This window comes from Grampus griseus (assembly GCF_964374135.1).
Source record: "Grampus griseus genome assembly, chromosome: 8".
In the NCBI taxonomy this organism is placed as follows: domain Eukaryota; kingdom Metazoa; phylum Chordata; class Mammalia; order Artiodactyla; family Delphinidae; genus Grampus; species Grampus griseus.
In genome coordinates, this window is record NC_139002.1 from 68,449,306 (window position 1) to 68,473,286 (window position 23,981).

General features: G+C 40.3%; 2 protein-coding genes across 11 annotated transcripts in view; one reads left to right on the plus strand and one right to left on the minus strand.

Annotated features, from left to right (window-relative positions):
- The window catches only part of BMAL1 (basic helix-loop-helix ARNT like 1), a 103,835-nt gene extending 95,266 nt beyond the window's left edge, over positions 1-8,569 (plus strand). For 4 of the 6 annotated variants that reach the window (XM_082660299.1, XM_082660298.1, XM_082660301.1 and 1 more), the window contains 3 exons: positions 2,849-2,942; positions 6,980-7,082; positions 7,834-8,568. In XM_082660299.1, the coding sequence (XP_082516425.1) occupies positions 2,849-2,942; positions 6,980-7,082; positions 7,834-7,994 (358 nt within the window). In that variant the 3' untranslated portion in view covers positions 7,995-8,568. Of the gene's footprint in view, positions 1-2,848; positions 2,943-6,979; positions 7,083-7,833 lie in introns of all 6 variants that reach the window. The other 2 variants (XM_082660302.1, XM_082660303.1) reach the window with 2 other exon arrangements.
- Positions 8,570-9,300: 731 nt separating this feature from the next.
- Positions 9,301-23,981, minus strand: part of BTBD10 (BTB domain containing 10) — a 71,758-nt gene continuing 57,077 nt past the window's right edge. For 2 of the 5 annotated variants that reach the window (XM_082660940.1, XM_082660937.1), the window contains 4 exons: positions 16,347-16,544; positions 14,462-14,566; positions 13,718-13,828; positions 9,301-10,402 (listed from right to left, as the gene is read on the minus strand). In XM_082660940.1, the coding sequence (XP_082517066.1) occupies positions 10,092-10,402; positions 13,718-13,828; positions 14,462-14,566; positions 16,347-16,544 (725 nt within the window). In that variant the 3' untranslated portion in view covers positions 9,301-10,091. Of the gene's footprint in view, positions 10,403-13,717; positions 13,829-14,450; positions 14,567-16,346; positions 16,545-23,981 lie in introns of all 5 variants that reach the window. The other 3 variants (XM_082660941.1, XM_082660938.1, XM_082660939.1) reach the window with 2 other exon arrangements.

Below are 23,981 nucleotides of genomic sequence, written 5' to 3' on the forward strand. Positions count from 1 at the left end.
GTTTTGTTGATGTCTGGAGACATTTTCGGTTGTCACAACTGAGTGGGAGGTTGTTGCTAAACATCCAGTGGATAGAGACCAGGGATGCTGCTTGCTAAACATTCTACAGTCACAGGACAGCCCTCCCAAGCCCTGACCCCTAAGGAAGAATTTTTCAGTCCAAAATGTCAGTAGTGTCGAGACTGAGAAATCCTGCCTTTAAATAAGGAAGCTAAACCCAAACAGGCCAGAGCTAAATGGAACTCTGGGAGGCTCAACTTTCTCATTACTTTGTATATGACCCAAGGAGCTTCCCAGTGGGTAGATGAACCACTAACATTACAGGACTGCAGGAGCAGAGCTGTGAACTGCCTTGATCTGGGCCTTAACAAAACATTAGCTTCTTCCAGTCAAAAAGTTGCCTAGGGTTAGTAATAGAGACCAAGCAAATCAGCTAGTAATAGAAGCTCCCTTGGGCGGAACTCCTGTTCCATATGAAAGAGAAGAAGCTCTGAAGCAGTTTATCGGGGTTGAGTCCTAGGCCTCTGCTTAGGAGATTCATTTAACTTATTGGACTCTGTTGACTTCAGCCATAAAAGGGAGGCAATATCTATCTCCCTGAAATTGCCCTAGGATTGTGAAAGAACTCAGGAAAGTTCCTAGAACTGACATGTAGCGAGTGTTCAAAAATTGTTAATTAAGTCTTTACAGTCATTGAGAGGGAAGCAGTAATTATAAGTCCATTTGAATTTGGGCAATGGAGAGGGTGGTAACCAGGTCCTCAGGCATACAAACTTAATGGAACATAATCATAGGATCCCTGCTGCCACTGGATTGATTCTCTCAGGAGAATTGGAGGCTGGCCTTGTTTTCTAATTGGCCACAGTGGGGCTCTTATCCCAGTGGGATAACAGAACAGCACAGTTCTGTTCCAGCCCTTCAGGAATGACGGATGTGGCTGTTTGAAGATACTTCAGGAAGGTGTGGGTGCAGTGTGCACTGATAATCTGGTGCTGATCAGTCCCGGCATACCCTGTGCTTTGCTCGAGACCTTCCAAGGACAGTATAAGACAGTCCTTGAACGCAAAGGTCTTACAATCTTTGCGAAGCCTGTTTTCTTTATGATAAAAGAAAAAACGGAGAGTGCATGGGCTGAAGCAAGCAAGGGGGGACGGTTTGAACTTGGCCTTAGCTGGGTTTTATGATGAATGTTGGGTGTTCCTTCTAGAAGAGACAGGCACACGCTGGAATGGGCGTGTGAGTGGTGTATTCAGGACACAAAAAGCAGGCCATCTACCTTGGCAGCCTCTTTGTAGAAAGGAACCACAGAGCTGTGATGGGAGATTGCTAAGAGTTCTAAGAAATGATGTTGAACAGTTGAGACTGGATGAAAATTGGAAGACCCTGTGCATTGTAGGATGCTGAGCAGGTGTCCAAAGTGGTGTGTTAATAGCATCGTGGAGGCTGGGAACTTCCTTGGTGGTCCAATGGTGATGACTCCGCGCTTCCAGTGCAGGGGGTGTGGGTTCGATCGCTGGTTGGGGAACTAAGATGCCACATGCCGCGGGGCACAGCCAAAAAACACCCAAAAAAAACAAAAAAAATAAGCATCGTGGAAGTTGGATTGGAATAGGAAGAGATTAAGGTAAGCATGCTTAACAAACCAGGAATGAGGCCGACCTTACAGTGATAGTAGTGTCCAAAAGAGAAATCAGTAATTTAAGGACTAGATACTGAAAATGAAATAAGTAACTACGAAAAGGCAATTCTAAGATAGGGAAGCTGGGGAAACAGTGGTTCCGTAGATGTAAGTAGGGAAAAATGGGAGACATTCAACAATTTTTCAGTAAGCAATTAGTAGTCATCTGTGTGGGTGAAGAACACCTGGTATTTAGTTGTATCCCGCCTTTCAGAAGCCTATGATCCAGGAGAGAGAGAGAGAGAGAGCTTGTTTACTCACAAATTACAGAATTAGGCAGTACAGGCCAAAAGCTATGACTGCCAGGCAGTGGAGGGGTCCCTGGGAGACCCAGAAGCTGCAATCATCCATGTAGGTGCTAAGAGCCTGGTGGTCACGCAGCTGCCATTCAAGTTTCCCTAAACTCTAGCTGCGGTGCCAGGTCATGGCTTCCTTTGCTGAGGTCCTTCAGCTTGACAAGAGTTTATGTGGATTTACAGCTCTAAGTCTTTCCCTCTGTAAACCTACTATGCTGAGAAATAAGCTAGCTGAGGAAGGCTTGGACCCATTTTCATCACCTGTTGCCTTAGAAGATGACAATGGCGACTGCTCACTTGAGGCCACTTTCTAGGTGGGGCTGAAACCACTGCAGCACCCTCCATTTCCTGAGTAGTCGCTAGCTAAGCAGTGTTTGTAGGGTAGAGAATAAGTCATCTGCTGTGGATTCTAGTTCACTGTATCAAACATAGAATGCCACCAACTCTGAGATCTGGATTCTGTGAGCAAATGAAACTGGCCACCTACTTGAAATTCACAAACCTGAAATCCAAACCCTAATCCAAGGGCTTTGTCAGTGAGAAGCTTGCCTCCAGGATCTGTGTTCTAGATCAGGTGCCTATGGGATATATCCAGCTTATCACCTATAAATAAAGTTTTATTGGAACACAGCTATATCCATTCACTTGCATATCATCTATGGCTGCTTTCAGGCTACAGTGGCAGAGTTCAGTAGTTGTGAGAGACCACATGGCCTACAGAGCCTAAAATAATCTCTCTAGCCCTTTACAGAAAGTTTGCCAATCCCTATTCTAGATCTTCATCCTTCTTCTCACCCCCATCCCTCAACAAAACACACACACTCCAATGAAAAAAAGGAAAGGCAATGTAACTAACTCCTCTTTTCTCTGACAGGATAAGAGGGTCATCGCCTTCCAGCTGTGGCTCCAGCCCACTGAACATCACAAGTACACCTCCCCCTGATGCCTCTTCTCCAGGAGGCAAGAAGGTAGGGCTGATGACTCTTAGACTAAGGCCCTTCTTCATCCAGAGAGCTCTTGCCCAAGTTCTGAAATACTGGAAGTGGGAGTATATAACTGTGGTTGCTGAAACAGGTAGGGCCCTTTTTTCCTCCTTGAAGTAAATGCATCTGTGTTAGGTGAGGTACAAAGCACACCAGTGGAGCTAGGGAGCCTTGCTGACATTGTTAGAGGATTTATCCCATGTGAGCGGGGGAAGGCAGAAAGAGATCTTTCTAAGGATTGGGGAGCTATCAGTCCATTGTATGGAGGGAGGAATTCAAGAGCTCCCGTGAGGGAAGGGTTAGTGAGTACCTAAAACTGTCTAGTTCTCTGCCAGGAGTTTTCAAGGGAGAAAATACTGTTAGTGTCTAGTGCAGGTCCTGGAAACAGTGATACCACCAGCAGTCCTTCGGAAGGCAAGTCATGCCTTTGCAGTTGCAGAATACTTAGGTATCTGCCTGGGTTTCCTACGATGGGACAGCATTGAGTACAAGTAGTTTATCAGTCGCCAGCCCTCATGAAGAACTGGCCAGAAGACTATATTATAGTCTTAGAAACCAATAATCTGTTTTCATCTTTAGTGCTGATGAGAGAATTTACAAGCCTAGGCCAATGTTGATTGTAAATCATAAATCTATAGTGTCTGATGTTAACATAGGTTAGGCTGCTGCAAAGGCCAGCATCTTGAGACATAGTCTTCCTTCCCCTATCTCCTAAGACATGTACACAGAGAAAGAATATGAGTAATTTACATAGGGCACAAACTGTATCAAAAGCAGGACATGGGTTTCCAAAACTGGGCTCCTCAGAGACTCAGGTTACCAGGAGCTGTGGTGCTGCCAGGTAGGATTGGGGCGAGGGGCAGGTGATGAGGAAGACAAGGTAGGAAGACTCCTGCTTCTAGGGAAGCTTTACTTCTGAAAAATGACTCTTCTGTAAAAGTGTTTATTTGAAAAAAGGTTTTGCTTCCCCCAAAAAGGTTTGAAAGCCAATAAATTAATGGGTCTGGGTTTGAAGCCTAGCCTTGCCATGTGCTGGCTATGTGGCCCTATACAATTTTTTAAGCCTTAGATTTCTCTATAATGCGGCTAACATAGGTTAGGGCAGCCAGCATCTTTGCACATGAAGTCCTCTTATGAAAGTATATATGTGAAAGTGCCTGGCCTTCGGTAATGACTCAGAAGATAGTACTGACAGATGAAGTCTGGGCTGGGCACACCCCTCCCCCCTGCTCGCAGGCTGAGCTCTTAGCTCTGTTCTGTTACACCGCTAGGTCCTTCCTCCATACTGGATCTACCATCTCCCTAGCACGGTATCCCCTTCTTTGTGTCTCAGTTCAACTTTTAGGCACTTGATTTCCTGGTACCAAGAATCCCCCTACTCTATTTTGGAAGGTCATCACTCCAGTTCAGTGCTTAAATATTACTCAGGGAACTTCCATATACAATCTCTCATCTATCCTCACAACCTCATAGGTGACAAAATCCAGGCTACCAAATGTTACATGACTAGCCCAGAATTTAGTAAGTATGGCCCCAAACTAAATTCAGGTCTCTTGACTTCTGATTCTTTTCACACCAACAAATGCCAGAGATCTAAAACTATACTCTGCATCACAAAGCCCCAAGTATTTTTGAGGCATTTTTGAAAAATGTTTTCTTTGGGCTTATGAAAGTGGGTCTGAGAAGAAATTCTGAATGTATTCTGAGTCATCAGCAGCAGGACCTTATAAGAAAGGCATCTAAACAAGATGGAGTTAAAAATGACAGCATTAAATAGTGTACCAAAGCCACAAAAGTAAAGGTGGCCGCAGGCTTCCAACCCTTCCCAGTCACTTTCAAAATTGGCAGGTCCAAAAATGAGCCATTTAGCCTGCCTAAATATAATAAAAAGAGGAGGCTTAGTGAGCCTCATAGGTTCCAGGAGACTCTGGACATCCAGAAGTACCAAGGCAGGGTGAGATAAAGCAGCAGTTCCCTAAATGTCATCTGTGGTCTTTTGGTGGGGTTAGGGAGAGGGCATCTTTTCAGGGGTCTGCATGGTCAAATGTATTTTCATAATAATGCTAAACAGCTTTTTCTCACTGTGTTGATATGTGAACTGATAGTGAAAAAGCAATGTTGGGTAAGACTGCTGGTGCTTTTACAAAAATCAAGCCTGTGGCACCAGAATGTACTGACAGTGTATTTCACCACCATATACTCACAATAAAATAATAAATTTAAAAGCCAGCTTCATTTAAGAATGTCCTTAATAAAGCAGTAAAATAATTTTATAAAATCCTTGAGTAAATCTTTTTAAAACTGTTACAAAATGGGAAGTGTGCATAAAGCACTTGTGCTGCACACAAAGTATGATGTTGTCTCAAGGAAAAGCACTTGTGCGACTGTTTGTTATAAACCAAACCCAATCACCTTTTTCATAGGAAACCATTTTTACTGTCGCAAACTATGGTTTTTCAGACTTGGGTATTTAGTGTACATTTTCTTGAAAATGAATGAACCTGCGACTTCAAAGAAAACAACTGACAGTGATAAAATTTTAGCTTTCAGGCAAAAATTAGAATTTTGGGGAAAACTTGTGTCTGCTACTTTGAGCTTGACTGCTTCCCAAAACTTAAGATAGTTCTGATGTAGGTAATATTAACAGTGGCGATGTTTTGATGTTGTACAATGAAGTGTGTCCACATTTGGAAGATCCACGTAACTCAGTGAACCAGTATTTTCCAAATGACTGATGTAAGATATTTCAAAATCATGCAAAGGTAAAAAAGATCCATCCTAATTGCCTAGATACACCAATGGATTTCAACATAAGAGTATCAAAATTTCATTGATATGGTTTCTAACTCCACATTGCAACTAATCTTTAAGAAACTTCAGCTTGCTGAGTTTTGATGTAATATCAAAGAATACCACGATTATTTGAAAAGGCTGTTAAAATATACCTCCCTTTTCTAACTGCCTATCTATGAGAGGCCAGAGTTCCTTCAGATATGTATTTCAAACAACATACCTAAACAGACTGAATGGAGAAGCAAATGAGAATCTAGTTAAATTGTTAAGCCAGACATTCGATTTGCAAAAAATGTAAAATGACACTTCTAACTTTTCGTTATTTTTGAAAATAGTTCTTTTTCATTAAAATGCTATTCATGTTAATGTGTAATAGTTTTATTATATTTTTAATGTATTAGCTTTAACTTCACATATAGTAAGTATTGACAAATATAGCCTGTATAAACAAAAGCTCTTTGGAGTCCTCAATAATTTTTAGAGTGTAAAGTCTTTTTGAGAGTCTCTTCAAAAAGTTGAATTGCGGAGATAAGGTTGTAATGCCATCTACTGGCAAGGCCTGAAATCACTGCCTCTCCTGAAATCCCAGCTTCTACCAAACTGTTTCCGCACCTACATCCAAATACTTCTCAAAGGTGCTTTTCTATGAGACTCAGTCATGGGGGGTGGGGAGTTGGGGGAGACAGAGTTCTGCTACTGAGGAGTGGTAATAATACTTCTCAGTAGCCTCTCTTAAGAACTTAAACCGGTGGTTACTAATGTTGGCATCTGTGGTATAACTATAGTGATGATTTATTCTAGTGTTTTGTTGTTCATTTGCGACTCCTCAGAGCTGTGTCTCTTCACAGTGTAACAGCCCTTTCTTCTTCAGCAACATCTGTTGCTGTAAGAAGTTTTCCTCCCTTACAGGGGACCTGCCCAGCTGGGCTCCCTGAGGTTTAGTCCTTGGCCTTAAACATGTGAATGCTCTAGGGATTTTATTCAGCCTTTAAATTGCCTGTGTGGGCTGAATCCAATAAAGAGAAGACTAGTCTGGGGGAGAGGTTTTTTCCTTACTGTGACCATTCCTTAAGAGTCTCTGCTGTGAAATCATCCGATAAGAAACTGAAGCCATTTGAAGCTTTTTCTCCCCACCTTCCTCTTTTCAACATGCTTCATTTTCTTGGTGACACTGCATAAAATACTGATTGAAACTGCTGATGATGAGAAAACTTTACTTTTGTTTGTAGATTTTAAATGGAGGGACTCCAGACATTCCTTCCAGTGGCCTACTACCAGGGCAGGCTCAGGAGAACCCAGGTTATCCATATTCTGATAGCTCTTCTATTCTTGGTAAGTAGCATTATTATTCACTTCCAATGCAAAGAGCTTGCAAAAAAACATGTGGCATAAAGTCAGTTTTAAGAACTGAACTGGAAAAACAAACCAGTTCTAGGTAAACTTGATAAGAACAAAGTAAAGGTTTAAAATTTGTTTAAATCTTTACTTCAAAGTTGAGTTTAATGGTTGGATTCTCGCTGGGGTCCAGGTCTGTCCCTCGAACTCAAGAGGCTACAGCGCCCTGGACATGGGCTTTCTCCCAATGTGTGGAACATAATCTCTTCGGAGGGAGAGCCATGCAGGTTAAGATAAAGCCTAAAAGGGTCATCAGTAAGCATTTCAGAGGGTATTAAAAGTCATTAAGCCAATGAAGAGTTTGCTTCTCCCACCCCACCCATCTTTTTCTCTACTTAGCTTTCTAGATCTTTTTTCCCCTAATCTCTATCTTCCTATTTTGTTCCTTCTGTAATAATTCTCTCCTTATAACTGGTTATATCAGAATATTAAAATGAGGTCAACTCATACTTGATACTCTTCATTGAATTTTAAGTACTTTCTTCTTAAAAAGTTGGGTCTTCCCTCTGAAAAACACCAACGTTAAAAAGAAATATGGCAACCCACCCCCCCAAAAAAGCAGCCTCTCTCATCCTTCTCACCCTACTGTTAGGTATAACGTTCTTATTAAAAGTGTGCTTAGGAACCGCTTACTAAAGTTAAACATGCTTTGGTATTATCACTGACCAGTCTTCATCTCTTTGCACAGGTGAGAACCCTCACATAGGCATAGATATGATAGACAATGATCAAGGCTCAAGCAGTCCCAGTAATGATGAAGCAGCAATGGCTGTCATAATGAGCCTCTTGGAAGCAGATGCTGGGCTCGGTGGTCCTGTTGACTTTAGCGACTTGCCATGGCCGCTGTAAACACTACATGTTGCTTTGGCGACAGCTACAGTATCAAAGTGCATTACTGATGGAGTTATACAGTCTGTGAAGCTTACCGGATAAGGAGAGAACAGCTTTTATGTACTGTCTTCATAAAAGCCATCTCAGAGCCATTGATACAAGTCAATCTTACTATGTGTAACTTCAGACAAAGTGGAACTAAGCCTGCTCCAGTGTTTCCTCATCATTGATGATTATTGGGCTAGCTGTGGATAGCTTGCATTAATTGTATATTTTGGATTCTGTTTGTGTTGAATTTTTTAATCAATCATTGTGCACAGAAGCATCATTGGTAGCTTTTATATGCAGATGGTCATTTCAGATGTATGGTGTTTTTACACTACAAAGAAGTTCCCCACGTGGATATTTCTTATACTAATTGTATCATAAAACCGTTTATTCTTCCTTGTAAGAATCCTTTACTATAAATATGGGTTAAAGTATAATGTATTAGTTAAATATTTTTAATAAATGTTTCCCTTGTTCTATAAATATTGTTCACATTTCAAATAATTAGAAAAATCCTACAGGGAAAAAAATGCCATAGGGCTGGATCATCAATTTTCCATGGTGGGTGTGTGTTTAAGGATGAGCCACACCAAAAGCATTTACAGTGCTTTTCTGGCCTTCATAACAATTCTAGGGCATACATAATTTCCCTGTTACTAGTTTAGCTGTACTGTATTTTTGCTATACTGTAATTTCAGTTTCTGTGAGAGCAAAGAAAGATGTTACTGCTTAAACACAAACTGCAAATCCTCTGAAATTTAACAAAATCAAGATTAGATAGAACAGACTGGCTTCTCTAATGTACAACTCCTCTACTACTCACAGCTGTATGGCTTCAAACAGTAAGTGACCCTGGACCCAAAGCACCTAAATACTTCTGATTTCTTCATGAATTGGGCCACAGAATATTAACAAAACAAAAACATTTTCATGAAAAATTTGCTAGGCAGAACATCACAGTATAATGGAGAAAACACTGAACCAGTGTCAGAATTTGGCTCTGAAACTTACTTAAGGTTACTGTAGGACCTAGTAAAGGTATTTCATCCTTCATATCGGTTAGGCTAGAAAATGAAAATATTCCCTTTTCAGCTCTAACAATGTTTTGGATTTATATTTTATAATTAGTGGGGAATATAAGTGCCTCATCACACATATACCAAACTGGAGTTCCTTGAGCTACCTGGTTTCTAGTTATACTGACACCAACAAGACAGGATATCTGCTAATTATGAGATGGAAAATCTGGTCAAGGTGGTTATAAAGATCAGAAACATTAAAACAATGGAATTTTATTTTGATGAAAAACGAGTTTACAATCATTTAGTAAATGAAGAGCAAACACTTCATCTTCCTATCCCATAACTCAAAAAAAATCATTAGTAAATAAATATCTGTGAACAGATTAAGGGTAAGGCAGACTGGATAATAAACCACCTGATGTTCACACTCCCTGCATGTGACTCACTTGAAAAGGATGAAAACGGCACTGGAGATAACTGATATGGGCATTGAATCTCATCCTAATCATTCAAATAAGCCCAATGATACTCATTTTTTGCTCATCATGGGCAGCAAACTATACACATTTCACTGAAAGAATAATCTGATAGAAGCACTTATTTAAATTATATTGTGCATCACAACTATAAAAATGGCTTGAACAGTTCCACTTAACCACCATATATAAAGTGCAACTATATAATATTCTACATTTTATCTGGGGTGTGATGAATATCAACCTAGACTGAAAGTACCCCAGCTGCCAATTTCCACCACTTCTGAAAAGATCTAGATGTGTGAAAAAGGACTGTCCCCCATATAAAGAACCAATTCCACAAACCTACCGGTAAACAAATACATTTATATAACTGGAACCTCAAGATGCTAGAGTTGTACTCACTTAAAAAACCATTCAGCTACCTTTGGTCTTTAAAAAAGTCTACACTGCAATATCCTAAACATCTGTGCATCTCACAGTGCAGAGAGTGGCCTTGCAGTGCAGGATGAGGAGAGTGCAGCGTCACTGCGAAGAGTAGCATGCTATGGTTTCAAGCAACATCACCATCACAGCATCGGATTCTGTGCGTCAGGATCGAGGTCATTGTTGCTAGAAGGGGGATGGATAGGGAGAATATCCAGCTCATCCACTTGAGGAGTTGGGTGCATGACCACCAGCTGGTCCTGGGGAATGTCTGCGGCAGCTGCTGCAAGGTTGGTGATAGATTTACTCTTTACGCACTGAAAGTCTACATGCCGACTCTTTCCTTCTTCCTTCTCCCAAGACATTCGAATAAAGGGCCTTTGGACATAGTTGTAAATCACTTCTGGGCGGCCCCCAGGCCTTTTCTTTACTTTTTCTTTGTAGGTTGGATAACCTGAAGGAGAGGGAGGTTTTAAAAACTGAGGATACGCACACACACATGTATGCACACCCACATGGGTCCCCACATTCCTCACCCAATTTAACCTAAAGAGGGTTACTGTAGTTCTTGAACAAACAAAACAAAGAAGGGAATTCAATATTCTATCCCCTTGGTCATTAGTTCAACAGCAAGAAACTGAAATTCTACTGATGTAATTCACAAAACCTCCCACCATCCACCAACTACCAGAATAACATGCGGAAAGCATGGAGGGGCTGGGTCCCTAATACAATGGTATGTAATCTAGTGCATCATGGGCTCTAGTTGTATATCCTTAATATCCCTGAACCCTTCCTTTCGCAGGATTATCTGGCCTCAAGGCCTGCAACTTACTGCAGTATTAGCCTTCTACTTTTTTTTTTTTTTTTTTTTTTCTTGTGGTACATGGGCTTCTCACTGTTGTGGCCTCTCCCGTTGCGGAGCACAGGCTCCGGACGTGCAGGCTCAGCGGCCATGGCTCACGGGCCCAGCCGCTCCGCGGCATGTGGGATCTTCCCGGACCAGGGCACGAACCCGTGAACCCTGCATCGGCAGGAGGACTCTCAACCACTCCGCCACCAGGGAAGTCCCCGTAGCCTTCTACTTTCTTTAAACGTAAATCTCATCTTCATATTTTTCTGGGTTTTTCTTTCCTTTTTACTGTTAAGTGACAAGGAGCCGTAGAACTCTCCAGCTTCGCTAATTCCAGGTACTTCTGCACCTAGGTCAGCAAAGCCAATATTTTAACCCCTATATCATTTAAATGTTACTACTCCCAACAACCAGGCAGTTCATTTAGATTGGCAATGGACAAACTGCCAATGGCCAAAGCAGCTGTGGACAAAAAAAAAAACGTTGCTTGCCATGTCAGTAAACAAGGATGTTGCGGCCATCAAGCCATCAGCCACTGCAGCCACCCCCACCCAAGGATGCTCCTGAGGGGAATTCAGGATGGAGAAAAACAGGATACTGGCCCTAGACAGTTAAGATGCGTATTAAAGGAATAATTGCAACAAGCCTAGACTCCTGCACCTCCCCAAACATAGAGAGGCGCTAAAATCATTAACTTGAGATGTCTGTTTTTTTGTGATGAGCAGTAATCTTCTGATTTTTTTTTTTTCCAGCAAAAACTCCTATATATCCTGGCTCCTCCCTTACCTCTTTGGAACAGTTTCTCAGAGCTGTCTGAGAGGCTGTATCACAGGCTATAGTCCTCAGTAAGGCCACCAAATAAAACATAATTCTGAACATTCAGGTTGTGCATTTTTTTCAGTCAACACAGCTTTCCCTAATTCATTATATCTTCCTCATCTTAGATGATAACCACTGAAGAGTAACAACTGGTAACAACCATCCTGGTTTCGGAAAAATTTCAGTCATTTACTAGTAAGGCAATTTCTCTGAAGACATACTTTCCTTAGATGCTATCAAAAGTTCCTTCTCTCCTTCCCACTAGCATGAATTGCTAGTTTAGACCAAGTACTGGTGAACATTTTCTGTAAAGGGCCAGACGGTAAATATTTCAGGCTTGTAGGCCATATGGTCTCTATCACACCCACTCAACTATGCTGTTGTAAAGTGAAATCAGCCACAGACAATACATAAATTAATGAGCATGTCTATGTTCCAATAAAACTTTATAAAAAACAGGTAATGGGCTGGATTTGGCCCATAGGCCATAGTTAGACCATAGTTAGAATCAGAAAAAAATACAAAGGCCTCACATAGTAGGGACTCAATTAAGGATTCTTGCATAGGAGGATGTTATGTAGGCATCGTAGGTAGCTAGTATATTTAGCCACGTGTGGCGTGTGTATGTGGTTGAGGTGAGGGGGAACAGGGGCAAGGACTAAATACCTTCTAAGGACCTTTTGTAGAATGTCTTCTTCGTTTCATACTTCCACTCAATTACCAGCTGAAGGGCAGCAGTAGAGATCAGAAAGGTTTCTACCCTCTATTATTCCCTTGTCCTTGATTGCTTTTGGACTATTAAAAGTCTTTAAAATTCCCATCTCAGTGTATTCCACTCTGCCCTCCACACAGAATCACCACTCTAACACAAGTGTAATCATATTACATCCTTGCTTTAAAACTACCAATGACGCCCTCATGCTTAAAGAGGAAGGTCCATCCTCCTCAGCACAGTATATAAGGCTTTATTTTTTACAATCTAGTTCCAACCCACTTGTCATCAGGCTTCAGATCAAATAACTGCTCCCCTGCCCACTCATCTGAAGTAGCTCCCTCCAGTTACCTTCTCTTTAGCTCTGAAAGGAAACAACTAAATCCCATCGTTTGCAAAATCACAGAAGAGGGGACATACTGGTGAAGCTAATGTGTCCTCTTTTTTAAGCCCAAAGTTTCCTCCCCTTCCCACAAAGACCCTGTTTCTGGTCATTCTTCCATATGTCTCAGTAGCCCATTACAGCGATCTCCAGAAGCTTATCTGGTCATTGATCTGAACACCACAATCTTCGTTATCACAAACACAGAAATTACTATGTGCTAGGCCCTATTTTAACTCATTCTGTCCTCACAATAACCCTATAAAGTACTTATTAATGCTCCCATTTTAGATGAGGAAACGAAGGCAAAGAGAAGTAAAGTGCCTTGGCCAAGGTCATACAGCTATTAAATCATAGGCTCTGAACACAAGCAGTCTTTACCCTTTACTATGGTATGCCAAAGAAGATACTTTGTTTTTAGTAAGGACACTTTAAAATAAAAGAAGCATCTGACAAAAATTCATTTAAATCATAAAGTAAAAAGCAATCTAAAAAGTATGCATTTAAGTAAGATGAAGTATATTTGCAATTCAATTTAATTTGAAAATAAGCTATTATACTTTAAGACACTAGTAAGCTACTAGCACTGTTTTTACATGAATTTTCAGAAAGTACTAGATTTTAATTCTGTTGGGCTTTGATCACGATCACTACTAGGCAGAGTCCTGTCAGTCTTACGAGAATATACACACATGCGTGCCAAACACACTCCATGGGCTTAGTCAAAAATGCATTAAGTCGGGCGACAGCAGAAAAGACAAATTCATATCTCAATATTGCTAGGGATCTTATGGAATGAATAATAATTTCTAATGGCCTTCTATTTATCATCTCAGATAAAGGAAGCTGATTTTTGTTATTTATATGTCTACTGCATGAGCATTCAGTAATCATTTGTCTGAATTTTTCTCAAAATATTCAAACTATATTCTCAATGGGATCCAGTTGTTTAACCTTGCTTTTTTCAAAAGAAAATTAATAGAAAATAGTGAAAATGTCTTACCTTCTATTCCCAATCTAATCTTCTTAAGACCCCTCTCCTTCAAAACTGATTTGGCCACATCTCTGTTTTCAATGTACTTGAAAAATCTATATAATTTTGTGCTATAAATAACTGGAAACAAAGAGACAAAAATATTTTCTTATTAAAATCAAAGTACTTGGAGATGACTCAAGTTTATCTTGATCATCAAAGGGGCCTGACAACCCTAAAAGCCCAAATAATGGATGCAGTGATGCCAAAGGATGACTAGCCAACATGACAGGACAATTCAGTACAGTTAATACATAAGCAAATGTCTACATAAGTTGAAACAAGAAAAGCTTTAATAACCAATCAGATAACCCAATCCATAGGAAGAATCTCCTTCTGAAAGATATATCATATACAAACTTATTGGAATGGGATCTGCCCCAATTTCTTCAAATAAAGAGAACCAAAAAAAAGGTATCACATGATTATCAAGCAGGCAAAGTAAAGGACTTTGCTCTGATGCCTACAAGGCCTCATCTGGAGGGGAAAAAACTGCCTTGTCAGAAAGTACAAAATGGATACATCTTGCATTTCATGGATTGAGCAACTATTAATAACTCCCCCAAAACAAAGGCCCACCCCACAAACTGTTTTCCATTCAGGCGAACAGTCCCATTTAATATAGATGTTAAAAATGGCAGATTCGAGCATGTTCTGCCTAGGTTAGTCTGTTTAGAGCAAACTGGCTTTGCAAAGGACAGACATTCCACTGACAACATGTTGAGTCTTCCAAATGTGCTGGGCACTTCAGGGAGTTAGACTGATGGGCCTTCCTCGCCTTCTCTCTTTCAGGTGGAGTTATCTCCCTTAAAAGGTGAACTGCAAAGGTTTTTTCAAAAAAAGAAAAACACACTCACAAACCAAACATGCTGGTTTAAGAGCCAATAAAAGGAAAAAAACGTATACAGAAGCTACTCATGGAGTAAATTTGTGATTATTACTACATCCTTAAGACTACTGATATTATTTTAAGATAAAGATTTTTTGACATCTCAGAATGGGTGGTGGTATAATGTCACATTTAGGAAAATCAGGCTGAAGAGACTATCTCATCTCTGTCTACTCAAATGTATCTTCTTTACGTTGGAACATCTTGGCACAAAATGAAACATATTTATAGACAAATTGAGTAAAAATGTTTCCAGTCCTTTTAAGCTTCAATGTTTAAGAAACAAAAAACAAACCAAAAAACATTGAAATGAAAAGCTCAATAACTAAAAAGGAAAAGCCCAGGTCTATTATTATTCCTGTATCACCATAATATCATTTCTGTGCTCTACAGCTGGCTCTACTGTCTCGGAGTCAAACTTTTTGAAAAGTAAAAGTTTGTTCATTCCTTTTTCTACACAGAAAATGATTTAGTGTATTTCTTCTGATTTTTGGTAACCTTTTATTTTTCCTGTGCTTTGTTCAACTTTTTATTCCACATATTATTATAGAAAACCATTGTCAGCAAAGAGCCTAGGAATGAGGAAATAGTAACATTTTATTATTCTAACTGTCCACAGAAGAGTCAGAATAGTTGTTCAAGTGTATCATGCAAAGGAAATGTCTCAATGTAAATTCTGAAAAGCGCTACGATAACGTAATCTAATGAAAATCTTTAGAATTAAAATAAAAAAGAATACCATTTAGTCTGCTTTATTTTTAGAAAAGGGTAAGTAAAATGGAAAAATGAGAGCTTAAAGGGCTCCATACTTTCTATAATCGTGTACTTTTTACTTAAACCCTAGTCCTTACCGAGTCAACACAGACTGGAGGACAGAACAAGATGTTGGGCTATTTTACCTAGCTCCTCAAATCATTCTTTTAACTCTTTTTCTCAATCTATGAAGCTGTTCAAAAATACTAGATTGGGTTCACCATGAAAACAAAACCAAACCAATATGAGATAAATTTTCTAACAGAAAAAAAAAATCAAAAGGTTCTAATCAGAAAAAGTTTGGAAGCGCAATAAGAAAAAAGTTAGTCACTGCTGCTCAAGATGTGCCGTTTTCGTCAGAAATACCTAAAGTTCTGCAAAGCTTTTCGGAAGGGTCACTGTTATCCTCCAGGAACACTTATGACATTAAAAAAGGAATGTCTTAGAACTTAAAGTCATATTTGCAATCACTGAGTTGAAGCTTCTCATTTTATATACACATAGAAATTCATCTAAAAAAAAACAACTTATTTTTTTATTATCTACTATTCCAGGATCTACTTCTCTTGGATGCTTCTAAATGCAAAGAAAAAAAATCATTAAGATCCAGATACTCAACAAAAAGCAAACCATTTCTGTGCATGACATGGGCGGGTACACTTTTTCTGTAAAGGGCCAGATAGTAAACACTTTGGGCTTTGCTAGCCATGCGGTCTTCATTCCAACTACTCCACTCTGCCATTGTAGCGCATAAGCAGCCACAGACAATACATATAACTTTGTTTATAAAAACAGGCAAAAGGCTGGATTTGGCCCACAGGCTGTAGTTTGCCAACTCCTGGTATAAGTAAGAGTTCAACATACTTTCTTTATAAAAACTGTCCTTTGATCAATATTGTAAAAGATAAAGAGAAAATCTGTGATGATTTGAGAGAGAAAATATGCCACAGGACTTACTTTGTGAATATTCTTCTCCCATCTGTGGTGGATACTCTTCATCCCAATCAACCACATCATCGTCTGTAAGCACCACTATGTGGCATTCACGTTCCCCACTCTGGGCACTAGCTACCATGAGAGGCAGAATCATTTCTTCCAGGTAAAATTCGAACTGTCTACGAGCACCATCATTTGATAACTCATGCATTAGGGCACCTGAAATAAAAGCCACAAAAATATCTTCATTTTGGGGGTGACTGATAAGTAAAAGAAGAGCAGAAACAACAAACAAAACAGCAGAGTAGTTCAGCATCTACTTCAGGATCCTGTAGACAATATAGTGGTTATTCTTTAGTCAACAAAACTTTGCCCAGGAAGAGTTCTTATGGAACTGTAGAATCTTACAGCAAGAAGGGCCAATTAAAGCCATCCAACACAAGCCCCTTCATTTTACACATCATGAAGCAATCTGCCTAAGGTTACAAAACTAATTTGCACAATCAGAATTAAGTCTACCCTCCAGGGTATTTTTTACTACATCATTTTGTCTTCCATCAATGTATGCAGTTATATCTTAAAGTATATCCTAAGGATATTTTTTCAGATTATCCATACGAAATAAAATAGCCCCCATATTCCATCTCCCACATTTTCTTTCTCAGAAAATTATTTACAAACAACACTGATATTACTGTGTAGGAAGAGGAGTGAGATGAAAAGGGTCAACTGGCTTTGGGATAAGGATGGTAAAAGGTCAAGCAAAATATAGCACGGTACAGGAATTACATTGCTTATGTGACCCTAGAAGTGAGAGGAATGAAAGATGCACTTCACTTGATCCTTCTTAAGTACAGCCATAATGAACAACTTTAAGTTTCCAAATACACAGTCACAAACTCACCTGCACTGACCTAATCATTTTTATTTTATTTCTATTTCAATGGCAATGTTCTATCTCTTATCTAAGGCTCTACCATCGCAGGAACTACTGGGAGGGTAAGAGAAGACACTAAAACTCAAATCTGTAGTCTCCCAAATTAGAGCTTTTTTTCCCCCTACAACATGTTGTCTAATTATATAATAACTATTAATATAATACATGATTAAATAATTATAATATTATGATTTAGCCATGTCTCTCTCTAGGCTGGCTACTTCTATTGTGATTTTTAAAATTCCCTTTATAGTCAAACTCCTATATATATATATAAACACATTCTCTTTCCCCTAACTTCTGAACCAATTCCAATCTGACTTCCACACTCACTACTCAAAAGAGCCCTTGACATAGTCTCCAAATGACCTCTAGATTGTTCAAGACAATGAACATCTTTTTAAAAAACTTTTACTGAAGTATAGTTGATTTACAATGTTGTAAATTTCTGCAAAGTGATTCAGTTTTACATATATTCTTTTTCATATTCTTTTCCATTATAGTTTATCACAGGATATTGAATATAGTTCCCTGTGTTATACAGTAGGACATTTTTGTTTATCCATTCTATATATAATAGTTTGTATCTGCTAGTCCCAAACTCCCAATCCTCCCCTCCCCCATGCCCCTCTCCCTTGGCAACCACAAGTCTGTTCTCTAAGTCTGTGAGTCTGTTTCTGTTTTGTAGATATGTTCATTTGTGTCATATTTTAGATTCCACAAATAAGTGATATCATACAGTATTAGTCTTTCTCTTTCTGACTTACTTCACTTACTATGATAATCTCTAGGTCCATCCATATCGCTGCAAATGGCATTATCTCATTCTTTTTTATGGCTGAGTAACATTCCAGTGTGTGTATGTGTGTGTGTGTATGTATGTGTGCGTGCACGCACACATACATACACACACACGCACACCACATCTTCTTTGTCCATTCATCTGTTGATAGACAACATTTAGGTAGTTTCCATGTCTTGGCTATTGTAAATAGTGCTGCTATGAAATAGGGGTGCATGTAACTTTTCAAATTAGTTTTGTCTGGGCATATGCCCAGGAGTGGGATTGCTGGATCATATGGCAACTCTGTTTTTTTTTTGAGGAACCTCCATACTGTTTTCCATAGTGAGCGCACCAATTTACATTCTCACAAACAGTGTAAGAGGGTTCCCTTTTCTCCACACCCTCTCCAGGATTTGTTATCTGTAGACTTTTTAATGATGGCCATTCTGACAGGTGTGAGGTGGTACCTCTAGTTTTGATCTGCATTTCTCTAATAATTAGCAATGACGAGCATCGGTTCATGTGCCCACTGGCCATCTGTATGTCTTCTTTGAAGAAATGTCTATCTAGGTCTTCTGCCTGACAATCAATGACTTTTAATCATGATCTTATCTGACCTCTTGATGGAATGCCTTACAGGGACCACTCCCTCCTTAAAATACTCTCATCCCTAAGGTCTGATACTACCGTCCCTGGTTTTCTTTCTCCTCTCTTGGCTGTTCTTCTTCAGTCACCTTTGTCAACTTTTTCTCCTCCAGCCTGTCATTAAGTATTGTTATTTCTCAGGGAAGTTCTACGTTTTTTTTTCTCTCACCTTATGCTGACAATTCTCAAATTTATTCTACTAATTCTGCCTTCTATATTCTAGATGCATTATACTCAACTGCCTCCTGGAAATCTCCACTCGGATGCCCCCTCACCGGCACCTCAAACTCAATATACTCCAAATTGAACTTAATCATTTCTGTCTCTATCTCTCTGCAGTGTTTTCGAAATCAGTAAATGGCACCACCATCCACTCAAGTTCTCAGAATCATCACAGAAGAGTGCTAATCATATAACAGGCTCTTAAATATTTGTAGAATAAATGAATGAATATTTGATTCCTTTTTCATCTCTTAATTCAATCATTCCCCAAGACCTAACAAGTCCACCTCTTAAATACATCTTGAATTGTGTCATTTCCTCTCTGGAAGATGCTATTTTCCAAAGATAGCTGCAAAATCTCTTATGCCACATGCTTTTCTGCAATGTGACTTTGATATCTCCTCCCAGCAAGAGGAGTCCAATTCCTCTCTCCTTCAATTTAGGCTGGTTGTACTGACTTGCTTGTAACCAGGGGAGCACAGCAGAGGTGAGGGGAAAATGACTTGTGGTTCTGCCTTGGTCTTGGGAATGCTTGCTCTACAGATGCTTCCTCTCTGAACCCAGTCTCCAGGCCTGGAGAAGCCCAAGCCGCATGAAGAGGTCACGTGGAGCTACTCTGTCTGACAGTCTTCACTGAACGCAGCCTTTGAGTTGTCCCACTTCAGGTGCAGACATGTGAGTGAAGAAGCCTTCATCCTTTTCAGTCACCTCATCCTTTCAATTCTTCACAAGATGAGGCCGCAAACATTGTGAAGCAGACATAAGCTATCTCTGTTGTACCCTGTCTGAATTCTTGGCCCACAAAATAAGAATAATCACACTTTATGCTACCAAGTTTGGAATGGTCTGTGACAGAACAACAGTTACAACCAAAACACAGTCCAGCCCCACTGCACCCCTGCCCCCCGCAGTCCAAGTCATCAGTAACTCTAACCCAAACTACTGTAGAACCCATCAGTTGCCTCTGCCCCTGTGTAATTCATCTCCCCCACCGCAGACAAACAAATCTAAATAGGTGTCTCTAGTTTAAACCTTTTATGGCTTGTACTATCCTTAGAATAAAAGTCCCAAATCCTCAACTTGGTCCTTAAGCCTGTTATGTGTAAAAGGAGGTTCCAGATCAGTGTGCACAGTCCTTTAAATACTATCCATATAGTGATGACTCCCGCATATAAACAGCCCACACTTCTCTCTTTAGACATGTATACCCAATGCCCTACTCAGCATTTCTACTTGAAGGTCTAATAGGTATTTCAAATTTAACATGTCCAAAATCAAGCTTTTAAATTTCTGCTCCCCATGAAGTCTCCCCCCATCTCAATTAATGGCAACTCCACACTTCCAGGTAAAGTCCTTTTCTCTCTTTCCCACCTCATATTCAATCAGCAAGCAAATGCTTACAACTCTACCATCCAATATATCCAGAATCTGATCACTTCTCACTGTTTCCACCCTGATTTAAGCCACCATCATCTCTTATGTGAATTATGATAATAGCTTCCTAATTACCTCTTTGTATCTTAATTCCCCTTCCAGTCCATTTCCAACCCAACAGCCAACAGTGATTCTTTTAAAGCATACGTCAGATCAGGAATACAGCACTGCATGAGTCTACATTGAATTCTGTGCAAACAGCGAGTCCATGAAATGGTAAAACATGGCAGCCTTACAGATCATATCACTTCTCTGTTCAAAACCCTCCAACGGCTTATCTCACTCAGAGTAAAAGCCAAAAGATAAAGGCCCTACACGACCTCGCTCCCCTGGACCTCATCTCCTACTACTGACACCCTCACTCACTCCACTCCAACTATACTAGCCTCTGCTGCTCTCAAACATGCCAGGCAAACTGCTTCAACATTTGCTCTCACTGTTAACCTCTGTTTGGAATTTACTTCAATTTTCCTCTGCAATGAAAGCCTCTCATATTACTCTTTGTCCCTTCCTTACTTTTTTCTCCCTCCTCAGCACATATCACTATCTAACATACCATGTTATTTGTTCATATGTTACTTGTTTACCTTGTCTATTGTCTGTCTCCCCCAAAAGAGTGTAAGTTCCATTAGAACAGGAAGTTTTGCCTGATTTGTTCCTGCTGCATCCCCAGAACTTAGCACAGGGCTTGGTAGAGAATGTACAGTTAATAAACATTTATTTAGTTAATAAGTTTTGTTTTCTCCCTACTTCTCTGGCCTTATATCTCACCACTCATGCTCTACCTCCTCCACTGTAGCCATGTTTCCCTTCTTTCAGTGCCTTAAGCATGACATATTCCTTCCAACTTGAGAGCCTCTGCAAATACCATTTCTGCTGCCTGGAGAGCTTCTCACTCTCTTTTCCATTCCCTTAGGTCTCAGCATTTTTTATTTTATTTTATTTTTTTTTTGCGGTACGCGGGCCTTTCACTGTTGTGGCCTCTCCCATTGCGGAGCACAGGCTCTGGACGCGCAGGCTCAGCGGCCATGGCTCACAGGCCCAGCCGCTCTGCGGCATGTGGGATCTTCCCAGACTGGGACACGAACCCGTGTCCCCTGCATTGGCAGGCCGACTCTCAACCACTGCGCCACCAGGGAAGCCCTAGGTCTCAACTTTAATGTCACTGACTCAGATAATCATCCTCCATAGCCCCTTTACCATACACCTGTCACAGCATCTCATTTCGTCACTGAATTTTCACAGCTTTTCATTACTTGTTGAATGCCTGTCTTCCCCACTAGACTGTAAACTCCATAAATGCAGGGACAATGTCTGTCTTGTTCATCACTATATGTACTATATGCATGGAACTCATTAAAAGCCTGATTAAGAAGAAAAAAATTATACAAGTTAAATAGTAAACTAGAAATACGTAACTGGTAGGTAGGAATTAAGAGATAAATAGCTGGAGGGACTTCCCTGGTGGCGCAGTGGTTGAGAGTCCGCCTACCGATGCAGGGGACATGGGTTCGTGCCCCGGTCCGGGAAGATCCCGCGTGCCGCAGAGCGGCTGGGCCCGTGAACCATGGCCGCTGAGCCTGCGCATCCGGAGCCTGTGCTCCGCAACGGGAGAGGCCACAACAGTGAAAGGCCCGCGTACCGCAAAAATAATAATAATAATAATAATCTGCCTACCAATGCAGGGGACACAGGTTCGAGCCCTGGTCTGGGAAGATCCCACACACTGCAGAGCAACTAAGCCCGTACGCCACAGCTACTGAGCCTGCGCTCTAGAGCCCACGAGCCACAACTACTGAAGCCCGGGCGCCTAGAGCCCGTGCTCCGCAACAAGAGAAGCCAGCCGCAACGAGAAGCCCACGCACCGCAACGAAGAGTAGCCCCTGCTTGCCACAACTAGAGAAAGCCCGTGCGCAGCAACAAAGACCCAATGCAGCCAAAAATAAATAATACATTAAAAAAAAAACAGCTAGAAATCTATGGTGTATATGTAATATCTAAAGCCACAGTGATGAATGGCATCACTTAGATTAATTGTATAGATTCTGTGAGAGAGAAGGTAGCTGAAGACAGAACAGTTGGGAAGGACCACGTTCAACGTATGAAGGATCAGGGAGCAAGTGAGAGGAAAAAAAGCAGAAGACCTAAAAGATGGATGTCGAAGAGGCAGTCTTGAAGAAAGAGTGACTTAACAGTGAAACCTAAAGGAAATGCCTTTAAAGACAAGGGTACCAGAATTACCACTAAATTTAATGTTGTTCAAAATATTATAGTCAATTCAGTAAGACAAAAAGATATAAAAAGTTTAACTTACAACAGGGTCAATTATCTACCAAGAATATAAAAGAAACAACTGAAAAACCATTAGAAATAAAACAGAGTTTGGTTAGGTGGCTAAACATAAATATGCAAAATTCAATAATTTTCTCATACGTTAGCAGTTAGAAAATCTGAACATATTCTACACACAACAGTAACAAAAATACAAAATACCAAAGAATAAACTTAATAAGACCATTGCAGAAGAAGACAAAAAAGAAAAGTGAATAAATGGAAAGACATAGCAGTTGGAGCAGGAGTCAGTATAATAAACGTGTTAATTCTTGCAAAAAGTTAACTTCAAAGAATCAATGAAAAGCTCAAAAGTTTTCAAATGATATAGTTTTCTGAATGTCTACAACAGACACAGGTCAGATGTGAGTATGTTTGAGCCTGAGGATTACTCTATACAAAGAGGGAAAGACTAATGATACTAGAGAAGATGACAGTAAGTGGAACAGTGTCCTAAACAATGCATGAAGGGATAAAAAGAGTTTATTCTTTCAACAAATGTTTATTGAATCCTTACTATGTGCCTGGCACTACGGACACAAAGTTGAAAAGGTATAGTCCCTGTCCTCAAATTCAAACTGATTTAATGCTATAAACTGAAAAATAGAGCAAGACTGGGGTGGGGGAGAAAAAGAGAGAGGGGGGTGGGGGGGAGGGAGAGAGAGAGAGAAGGGGGGGAGGAAAGAGAGAGGAGACAAAGAGAAAACATAGAAGTGTCTCTGTCGTTTCAGTGTCTCTATATTTCTGTGACTCCAAACGTAGTCTCTGCCTCTTATCTCCCTTCTCAAACTAAATGTAACTTCAGTTTTTTGATATTTGTTTACAATCCCACTATCTCCCACGTGGATGGTGCCTTTCTTCCTGGGCCTTCTGAACTGGTCCTTTTGCAAACTTTAAATTTCATTTTCCACACCACTTTCACCCTGGACACTATATTTTCATTTCTCTTAGCCCCAGGCCTTCATTTGTGAGTCCAGCCCTGGTTCTCAAAACCTCTTCTGGATTACAGTGCTTATCTGGTAAAAGAATATAAACAGTGAAGAAATTATAGTCTAGTTGGGGAGCTACCAACCGAAGTTCCTTCACTATATGGTAAGCTCTATGACAGAAGATTAACAAGTCATTTCCTCACTGTACTAATCTTCTTGCCACTAAACATAGCATTCCTTCTGCCTAAACACGCTTCCTCTTCCCTCTCCTCCAGAAAGCTTCCTTAAGCCCGCACACCAAAGTTAGGTACAGCTCCTACATGCTCATTTAGTACCCTATTCTTCCTCTAACACAATATAATTTACTTATCTGT